Source organism: Aedes aegypti, chromosome 2 (assembly GCF_002204515.2).
Source record: "Aedes aegypti strain LVP_AGWG chromosome 2, AaegL5.0 Primary Assembly, whole genome shotgun sequence".
In the NCBI taxonomy this organism is placed as follows: Eukaryota; Metazoa; Arthropoda; class Insecta; order Diptera; family Culicidae; genus Aedes; species Aedes aegypti.
In genome coordinates this window covers 247,935,256-247,946,151 of record NC_035108.1, presented here as the reverse complement: position 1 = coordinate 247,946,151, position 10,896 = coordinate 247,935,256, and the positions used below count along the sequence as shown (strand labels likewise).

Here is a 10,896-nt window from a genome sequence, read left to right as displayed (position 1 = left end):
TTTTAGACCAATCAGTCTGACCTCTTTTCTTCTGAAATGTCTGGAACGCATTATCGATCATCACATCCGTGATGTTTATTTGGCAAACATGCCTCTTCATGTGAATCAACATGCTTACCAATCTGGAAAGTCCACTGTGACTCTCTTACACAAAGTTGTATACGATATCGAGAAAGCATTCGCTCAGAAGCAATCCTGCTTGGGTGTTTTCTTAGATATTGAGGGTGCCTTTGATAACGTGTCTTTCGATGCCATATTGGAAGCCGCACGAAACCATGGGCTACCTACAATGATTACCAATTGGATTCATCAAATGCTCAAAAACCGACATCTCTTCTCGACATTGCGTCAAGCAGCGATTCGAAAATTGAGTGTTTGCGGATGTCCCCAAGGGGGAGTCTTATCACCACTTTTGTGGAATCTCGTAGCAGATACGCTATTGAGGCAACTCAATAATTGCGGTTTTTCAACTTATGGATTTGCCGACGACTATCTATCTTTGATAGTTGGTATGTGCATAAGCACCCTATTCGACCTGATGCAAAGTGCTCTTCAGGTAGTCGAGAGTTGGTGTCGCCAATATGGCCTTTCGGTTAACCCGAATAAAACATCTATTGTTCTTTTTACGGAAAGACGAAACCGCGATGGAATTCGACCTTTGAGTCTTTTTGGCACTGAGATTAATGTGACTGATCAAGTAAAGTATGTCGGAGTCATTCTAGATTCCAAACTTTCATGGACACCTCACATTGATTTCAGAGTCAAAAAAGCTTGCATGGCCTTCGGTCAATGCTGGCGAACCTTTGGTAAAACTTGGGGCCTCAAACCCAAATATATCAAATGGATTTACACAACAGTTGTTCGACCAATATTGGCATATGGATGTCTTGTGTGGTGGCAAAAGGGTGAAGTGAGAATAATCCAGTCAAAATTGGGCCATCTCCAAAGGATGTGCTTGATGGCGATGTCTGGTGCGTTCTCTACAACTCCCACAGCAGCGCTCGAGGCCCTTTTCGACGTTGCGCCACTACACATACATCTTAAACAAGAAGCACTTTCTTGCTCTTACCGTTTATGGGTACTGGATCTACTGGAGAAAAATCCAGTGAATCGTAGATCTACACACACTTCGTTGTTTCCACTTTTGGTGAATTGGGACAAAATTGTCCTTGCTCCAAGTGATCTCACAATTGCTTGTCACTTTCCTTACAGGACATTTACCACACAATTCCCTTCACGGGAAGAGTGGACGTCTGGCTATTTGGAAAGAAGTATATCTAACAATATAGTATGTTACACTGATGGCTCCCTTCTTGAAGGTAGAGCTGGTGCAGGAGTATACTCCCGTGAGCTAAGGCTGAATCAGTTTTACTCACTTGGTAGAAACTGCACCGTTTTTCAGGCGGAAATATTTGCTCTTTTGTGTGGAGTGCAATCAGCACTTCAACAGCGCGTGATGGGTAAAGTCATATACTTCTGTTCAGATAGTCAGGCTGCTATAAAAGCTCTTGCTTCGACCAACTCAAGGTCGAAGCTTGTTATCGCATGTCGAACTCAAATTGAGGAACTGAATTCAGTCAACTCTGTAAACCTTGTATGGGTACCTGGCCATTCTTCCATCGCTGGAAATGAATTGGCTGATGAGCTAGCTCGCGATGGAGCATCACATGACTTCATTGGCCCTGAGCCGGCTGTTCCAATTTCCAAGTGCTGGGTGAAGCTTCAGATAAACTCTTGGGCGGCAACTCAGCACAAGCAATATTGGAATAGTTTGGAGTCATGTCGTCAAACAAAATTGTACATTACTGAGCCATCTCCAAGGGTGGCGAAGTATTTAACAAATCTGTCAAAGCAGAATTGCAGTCTCTTGGTCAGAGCGTTGACAGGCCACTGCCGACTCAACTATCACATGGCAAATATTCAGCGTGCTGACTCATTTGTGTGTGATAGTTGTGACTCCGATTATGGAACTTCGTATCACCTGATATGTAACTGTCCAGTTTTTTCGCAAATGCGATTCCAATTACTTGGTAAACACTTATTAAGTGAAACTGAATTCAGAAGCCTGAATCTTCAGGATATTCTGTTATTCTTAACCCGCTGTGGTAATGAGCTATAGGCTCTCTTTACGCTCATGCGTTTTGCAGTGTCCTTTTTAGGGCGCTGTTCGAACCCATTGTGGTATGGAGCTACATGCTCTCATTTCGCTTATGCGAGCTTCCCTCTTCAAGGGACCCCACTCCTATTTCCTCCCATCTTTCCCTTCCCTTTCCTCTCCCATCGGGTAGATGATGAAATAGGCTCAAATATGGCGATGGCACAAATCTCCCAACTGGTGGGGAACGTGCCTTTGGAGCCGGCCTTCTGATACCTGATACCTGATGTGCTCCTACAATGCTAAAATAAATATAAAATACCTGATTGAGACCAAAATAGTGGAAATTGTGTCAATTTTCTCTAAAAATATCATAGGTTTTAAATTTCAACCTAATTGTTTGAAAATATAGCATCCTCTATTGCGCTAAATGAATAAAGTGTGCAAGAAACAATCAAATTATGAGGCTTGATATTTGAATTTGTTTACAAGATTTACATAGAAAGGATACTGGTAACACTGGCTTTTGTATCGACAAGGTTATCGACGGAAAAACAACAGGACGTTTGAGCGGTGCCAAATTCACTCGTTTTCTATGGCCACATAAATAACACACACTTTTGATATCAAACGTCACACTTCTTATTTTTAGTGAAAACTAGATGTAATGTTTCTGTTTTCAAGAGAAATGGCTACTTCTAGAGAAGTGATTTTTCTTGATCACTTCTCTAGAAGTATAGATTTCGGCTCTGTTATGCCCTACGGCGCCTGAGCCTGCCAAATAAACGAGATAAGTGAAAAAAAAATCTCTAGAAGTAGCCATTTCTCTTGATATGGTTCAGAATAATTTAAAAATTCTTATTGTATCATCAAAACGTATTTATTATGACAAAAAATTAAAATTTTGAAAATCGGTCGATAGGTAATCTAAGAAAAACTTTTTTTTTTAAATTTCTCCATCATGAAACATTGTCCCAAACATCTGTTTACTTTCAAGGTGAAAATTTAAAAAAATATTGAAAATGTGGTTTTTGTGTAATTTAAAATTTAAGTTTTATTTTTGAATTTCTAACGAAAATAAATAATATATTTTTTTAGTGTATATTTTTTTTCTAGTAGTCCAAACGGTTCTGTTCAATTTCTTCATAGAACATTTTTCTCTGAAATCAACAGTGAGTTTTCCGATTAAGTTGCATGCAACCATTTATAGACCATTTTTCAAAAGTAATTCTCGAGTCAAAATGATAGATTTTTCTATGGAAAACACTTATTGTACCATATTAAAAATATATGTAAACTTTACTGCAAATCGAAGATTATCGGGCACGATTTCTATTTTTTTCGTCTTATTCTGGATGGATTTCGTCATTAGTACTATACCAGGAAAGAAGCTTCAGAATCATTTTCATAATTTTATTTTAATGCAGAGCTTTCTTGCTGATATTACATTGGCACAGCACACAAAATGGCTAGCCTGAAAATTTGTTTGAAGATCAAAAGCTTGTTCTTAAGACAAAGTTTTGATTTTTTTTAATAAGGGGATAAAGACATTAACATATTTGTTACAATTGACTTGAATGCTCTCAATATGATTTTTGAAAATTATTTTTTTATCTAGCAAGAGCCCTATAGATACCGTCAAACGGGGTAACTTGCAACAATTTTCAACTTCAAAGCTATATGGATGAAAAAATTGAGGATTCAGATGAGAAAAAAAACCATCTGGTACTCTAATCGCTACGTAAAGAATACCACGCGGCATTAATTTTATCAATATTTAGTTTTCTGGAATCAGGATAGACGCAAAATATGCATTTTTAATGCTACCCCTGATGTGGGGTAACATGCAACACATAGTGCTACCTAAAGTACACTATTAAAAATTTATCCTATATCGTGTTATTATGGCCATTTAATAATTTTCTACAGTAAAAGCATGACAATTATCAGAAACAGGCTAGTTTTCTCATAGAAAACTAAATATTATTGATTGAATTATGAGTATTGAACCAATTTGATTGAAAACTTCATTGGCATTGCATAGGGTGTCCACACTGGAAAATTCTAGCATATTGTAAGTCTTGACAGTTATTGGAAAGCCATCAAAACGTTTAAATGCAACTTTTCAACGAATACAATGGTATTTTAGGTTTTACTTCACATAACTTATTTTTTAGACATATTTAAATCTAAGCGACGTATAACATATTGATATGTATGTTTTAAATGGTCTCTGTTGGGTTTTGACATAACTTTCATCACATTTCATGCAGAGAGTTCCCAATGACTGATCTGTAGATTAATTTTTATGTAGATTTTATAAATTATTCATTTTTAATTAACTTTCGTGGTGAAAAAAAAAAGACTAAATCTAATAATAATACGATTTATTAAAATTTTCCAAAAATTAATACAAAAAGTGTATTGAATTGATTGAGGTACAAACATTTTAATGTTACTTTACAAATATACGTTCAATTTTGCTTTTTTAAGTGTTTTCGATGACAAACGGCAGGAAATATCAAACAATTGAGATCAAAATTGCTGTTGCAAGTTACCCCACATAGGTAGTCAAAATCGTTTTTGAATTTTTAAAGTGTTTAAGCAAAAAAATATCAAAACTTTTATGTTGTCAATTTGTACACTATTATGTACTGTAACTGATAGCAAATGCCTCGAATGACATATTTTTACCGTTTGTGTGGAACGTAGAACGTTTTTCAACATTAGTTTTATACAATCCAAATTTCAATAAGATTTTCACCTCCAGCAAACTCACCAAAAAATAAACGATACCCAAACCCTTGTCAAAACCTTCTGTTGTATACCTAAGGTCAATAAACGGCGGAATAAATCATAATAATTGAATTCAATGCTGAACAAAACGACTATTCGGTTACATGTCGAAGTGTTGCAAGTTTCACCCCTGTTGCAAGATACCCCGTTTGACGGTACTTAACTTCATCTGACCAATATATTGGCACCCCTCTCATCGTTACAACCTGGCTACTTACTTGAAGGTTTCAAATAAAGAGCTTTTGGCTTATGTGGGATTATTATTAGTTGATTTTTGGAAGCATTAGGAGCAATCTTCCATTTTTGCAAGTATGAAGAAAAAATATCCAAACTTTTTTGCAATCTACTACAGATGAGACGCAGGCAGATGTGAAAATATTGTATACTATTGGTCCCAAAATGCAGCCTTACTGGAAATCTTTCAGACCTGAAGTTCTGATAATTGAATTAAAATTGTGCGATTTCATACTGCATAGCAAATTTTTGAGCTTTTTTTTAGTAATAAATGGATTTCCCCTTTCCATGCCAAAATTGGCTACTGAGTTTTTTTTTTCAAATTTTGGATAATTTCCTAAAGGGCTTAGAGCCAGGGACCAATTGAGAAATTTTATTTTCAAAATTTTTATTTCTCAATTATGAAAATCGTTTTTTAATTTCTTTCTGCAGATCCTGCAATATAATTTTCATAGCTGGATCGCGAGTGCGTTGAAATTGCCTTCTTCTCACTTTTTCAAGACGGATCAAGAGTTCAAGATCATCGTCTATAATCACGGATTCAAATTTTACTTCACATATTGGAATTGCAATGCTCCTGGCTTCAACAATGGAATTTGTTAAAATTTCAAGAGCATTGTCAATATCAAGTTTTGTTTGTAAGGAAATGTTAACCAGGATTGGAAAAAATTCTGAAATTCACTCCCATCGCTGCTGTAGGCAAAAAGCCTCTTTTTTTTTTGTTTTTTTAAAGACACTACACGCTAATGGGCTAGTTGCCCTTTGAAGGAAGCACCACAACAGACAACGGACTAGCAAGCATGCAACACCCAGTGGCACAGTCGGAAAACATTCCTCTCGAAAAGTTTTTCGGCCTGAGGCGGAAATCGAACCCACATTCCTTAGCACAATGCGGCTAAATGCCTCGGCTACGAAGCCCACAAATTGCAAAACACCCGTTGCTAAGGGCAACCCAAAATTACTGTAGAAAAATGTTATATTTCCCGCTGCATTTCCCGCATTTAGAGCCTTCAATGACTAACGACTACTAACGATTTAAAAAAATCATGCACCCAACGTGAGCTACTTGATGAGATTCACGTTTTTGAAGTACTGTAGTGGGAAGAGTGACGTGATTTTCGCGAAATTCATGCCTACTACTATTACCATTCCCAGCCCTGATGTTAACATCAAGATTAGAGTCAATATATATTTCATAAATATTCCAGTCGGCTTGAAAATAATTGAAAGTGGAGCTGATAGGATTTAGAATCGCTTCATGGGGTATTTGAAATGTAACGGGGATATGATAAGAATCAAAATCAGCACGAGAGACTAGAGTCGACCAAGACCAAATAAATCGTAGAAAGGTTTCTAGAAGAGGAAACACATGTAGGGCTTTAAGTGCATTGAATTGAGAAATATCCTGAAGAGCACCCATCAAAAAAAAAATCCTGCCGTTGGAATTACTTTGCGAATTATTCCATTACCGATGTTTAAAGTAACCAATGACAAATTTTGACTTACTGCGAGTCAATTTTCGCAAGTCAGTTTGGAGCAAATTAACTTGCTGCCCACAGAATTGAAATGGCAGGTGATTTTCTCAAACCAGGTTCGGAAAATTTGTCTAAAGCATCGAACTGATTGCTCATTTCGATGCAATTATCAACATTAACTATTTCACCCTTGAAAAAAGCGCGCATTTCGGAGAAACGTATATGACGTTGATATTTTTCCTGTACGGGAGTTTCTCTTCACAGTTCGAACGAAACGTGTAAATTTCTGAGACATATAATGCACATAATTGGAGCGTGGAATATCATGGATATTTACATGGTATGTCATGTAAACTTCAATTATATGTCATGTAATCCAGCAGGATCCTGAGTGGTTACATGACATATTACATATATTTACATGATTTAAGATTTAATTTTACATGACGTCAAGTTTACATCGCATAAATGAAGTTTACATGGCGTGTAATCTTCATTGTTTTTAACAGTGTGGGGTCAAATTATTTCACGCTCCAAGGGGGTGGGGTCAAGCTAAGCGTGACAAGCCTTACCGATTCGAAAAAGTTGAAATTTAGCGTGACATAATGTGTGTACCATCCGTCTCAGGTCTAGTAAATAAACATTTGATCACAATTTGGTCTAAATCCATGATGATCGATGATGATATTTTATAACATAAGCAGTAGCATAGGGAACCACCAGCGTCAGCGATCATATGCATAAATTAAATTGAACAAAATTCCCATTCGATTGGCTGATTCCAGATTTTTTATCTGACTAACTTGTATGTTTGGTTATTCCAGCCAATGAGCTACATAATAACGGCATAGGGAACGATGGCTCATACGACTGCCAAGGAGCTTTTGCTATGATAGTGCTCTTACCATGAATGATGTACGAAATTCGAGCGAGCCGTTTGGTACGTAGCTGAATGGCAACAGAAAATATATCGTAGGCTAGTTAATAATTGCGGCGAGGAAGTGTCGTCGCTTCCATGTAGCTATATAAATACTAACTGGCAAGAATGTGACGCTCAGTCGATCGTAAATTCGCGTTTGTGCGCAAGTCTGATAGTGAGCTCCGTTTGAGGAGAGTCCCCAGCTTCGACAAAATGAGACTAATACTTGTCCTATGTCTCGGGACGTTTGTTTCATCTGCACCAGCACCTCAGAGAATAAGGCAAATTGATTTCTTGTGGCAAAATAGTCAGGACGATGAGACTCCTGCTTCAGTGCAACCGGTTGAGCAGAGTACCGTTGAGCCAAAGGTCACGGCCACAAAGATAACCGATCCTCGTAAATCTGTTCCAGTGCGCGAAGAAGAAGAAGAAGAGGAAGCAGATGTCCAAGAGGAAACACGTGAACCCAGTCCTACAGCAAGTCCCCTGAACTCAGAACAAGAAAAATCTGTTGATGAGCCAGACGATAGTGAAAACAGTGAACGAAACGAAGATGCTAGTAGTGAACGAAATCAGGAAAATGAAGATCATACTGAAGCAGTAGAAGAAGGAACAACGGAACGTGCCATAATCGATACTACGATACGAGTGTATGACGAAGAAGAAGAAAATGACAAGAATACTGAAAAGGAAGAAGAACATACGGAACACGAACAAAAACAAGAACAAGCAGAGGATCAGGAACCGGAACAGGAGCAGCAACAATTATCCAACCAAGAAGACGAAAAACAAGGACAAGGGCAGCAGACTGACTTGAGGAGTGACAGCTATCAATACGACGATGAAAGTTTCGAAAGGCAGTTGCAAGAAGATCGAACGGAAAGCCAGATGACCACCACAGTTCCTCCTGAGTCTAACCCTGAAATAACGGTTACAGATGCAGGCTTCGACATTGAAGTGAAGGGTGGCACACTTGTAGTAGACAAGGACACATTTGAAAACTTGAATCGTGAAAAGCCAGGTAAGAGTTAGATGCGTTGAAATATGAGCTTCCCAAAGTAATAGGGTAGGTGTACCAGTTATGGACATAATGGTTCCCTATTTCACCGTACGGGATAATTTGATTATCTTCAAAGTTTTGATCATTCTGTGTGTTAAAGTAGTTTGATATCAAATATATCTTGATGTTGAAACATTCAAAAATATTCAAAAATCAATCGTAGTTTTTTTTTGTAAATTGCAAAACTTTTGAATCTTAATACATAGATCACCAATTTATTTCTATAACGTTAAGTTCCTTGATTGTGTCTTCTCCTTACACGAAATTGATATATTGGATACTGAATTGGAATTTGGTAATTAGTACAATCTGTCATTATTTAAAAAAAACGTTCTTGGTTATATCTGTTCAACATCTTGATTTACTATAGAATGATTCGTAATTTGTATTGAAACGAAAATTCAATAGGATTTACATTCAAAAAAAAATCCGTCTATTCCAGGTTTTCAAAACTGGCACCACCATGATTTCAACGGTTCTTTCGACTTCCATGGACCACACCATCACCGCGGGCATAGCGGTGATGGTCACCGAGGACCACCCCATAATCACCCTGGACCTCACGGAGATGGTCCCTTTGGTTTTGCATTTCATGGACCGCCTTTCCATGGACACCAATTTGACGGACCCCCACCACCATGGGTGCATAACCATCGATTCCATCCTGATCACCCCCATGATTTAAAATTCGAATTCAAAGGTCATGGAGGATCCAAGGGATACCCATTCCAAGACAACATGTTTCATCGAAGGGATGCATTTTGGCCGTCATGGAAAACTGCACTTTCTTCGGAGGAAGAATTGCCCACCAAAGTGAATAACCTTTCGGAACAGTGACCCAAGATGACTGCCTTGGACTATAAACTATATCGTTGATGATTGATCTTGATATGATTATTTATATTACTACTAGGCTGTACTTCAATGTAAATGACTAATTAAGAATGAAACAGCGTGTTTGTCGGATGTTTGAATGCTGGTTTCTAATCAAGTGGCGCTCTCCTTCATTGCGGAGCTAAGCGAGGCGCGGAAAACTAGTTCAGTCGCAAAACGGAAGGTTTCATAAAAGTGATCAGTTTGAGAAGGAATGTTAGAGTTGTATGAATCATATGTGTCAGCAATGGATTAAACATACTGGAGTGGAATAAATTAAAGCCTAACCGTTTCAGCAGGTGGTCTTTTTTTACTTTTTGATTTGATACGTTTAATCGTGGGCATTTCTGGTTTGGTTGCGCCTCGTTGGATTTTCAAGGCCTTTCCGTATCGTTTCAATGGACGGTTTGAAGATTTTGTTGTCACTATCGATTCGTTTGGTATGTAGAGCATTTGTTATATGTTGAATAGATAGATGGAATGATGATCTTGGGGGAATCAAATTTGACGTAGGATAAGAATATTGAAAAAAAAAAAAAACGACGATAGAAATCTTTAGAAATGATCTACCGTATGACTCATTGAACTCAGTGTTCAATTTTTTACATTTAAATATGCAGAACAAAACAGTTCTTTGTCTTTATGGCATTACATAACAACTGGTATAGAGCCTGCTTTTCCACAGTTTCAATCGACCATACTTGCATTTGTATATTAAGTGACCGGTACGAAGTTACTGATTACTATAGACTCCTGTGCAAAAGTTTGGGATCAAACTTCTAAGATTGCACTAAAACTTCAAAGGCACTAATCTCGCGAAGGAAGCATCCAACAGTAGTGAATTTTTCATTTTGAATTTGGGCAGCCGAAAGCTTAAAATAATAAGATCAGGAAGGTTTGCCTACTATTTCTCTAGTTTAGTGCCTTTGAAAACGTGAGTAGGGGTACAAGTCGGCCATTGTGACGGCCATATTTGAATTCCGAGATGTTTCACCTTAAAACTATACAATAGTGTTTTGTGCATATCTCTGTGATTTCCTGTCTATTTATAACTCACTATGGCCCATTCGGAACAAAAAACATTTTTTGAATTTTGTTCAATAAATTTTTACTTAAAGTTGCGACATTTTTTAATTAGTATTGCAAGAAAAATTTTGGCGGGAAAATCTGAAAACTATTCAAAACTAATTAAAAAAATCATTTTTAAGGCGGAGATTCATCGATGCCAAACCTCAAATTTCAAAAATTAATGAATTTAGTTTATAACGGTATTTTCAACATTTCCGAGTGTTGATCAAGAATCTTTTTTTTTGTGAAATTAAACATCTGATAAGTTTTTCCTTAGGCTAGAAAAACTCTAACAGTTTAACTAACTTTTAACAATCATAATATTTTTTTTATTTGTTTTTAATGGTGAATGATCACAGGATGATAAAAATGTATC

The 10,896-nt window shown here is 37.2% G+C and overlaps 1 protein-coding gene across 1 annotated transcript; it reads left to right on the top strand.

Annotated features, from left to right (window-relative positions):
- Window positions 1-7,644: 7,644 nt before the first annotated feature.
- Window positions 7,645-9,750, top strand: LOC110676520 (putative uncharacterized protein DDB_G0274435). Its single transcript, XM_021844753.1, has 2 exons — window positions 7,645-8,540; window positions 9,022-9,750. Exons 1-2 carry the CDS (start codon window positions 7,733-7,735, stop codon window positions 9,414-9,416), a joined length of 1,203 nt encoding a protein of 400 aa, XP_021700445.1. The 5' UTR covers window positions 7,645-7,732; the 3' UTR covers window positions 9,417-9,750.
- The last annotated feature ends 1,146 nt before the right edge of the window (window positions 9,751-10,896 follow it).

Excerpts from the sequence above, each read along its gene's own strand:
- LOC110676520 (XM_021844753.1), top strand. The coding sequence starts at position 7,733 with ATGAGACTAATACTTGTCCTATGTCTCGGGACGTTTGTTTCATCTGCA. Across the intron at positions 8,541-9,021 it reads CTTGAATCGTGAAAAGCCAG|GTTTTCAAAACTGGCACCAC; the intron begins GTAAGAGTTAGA and ends CGTCTATTCCAG.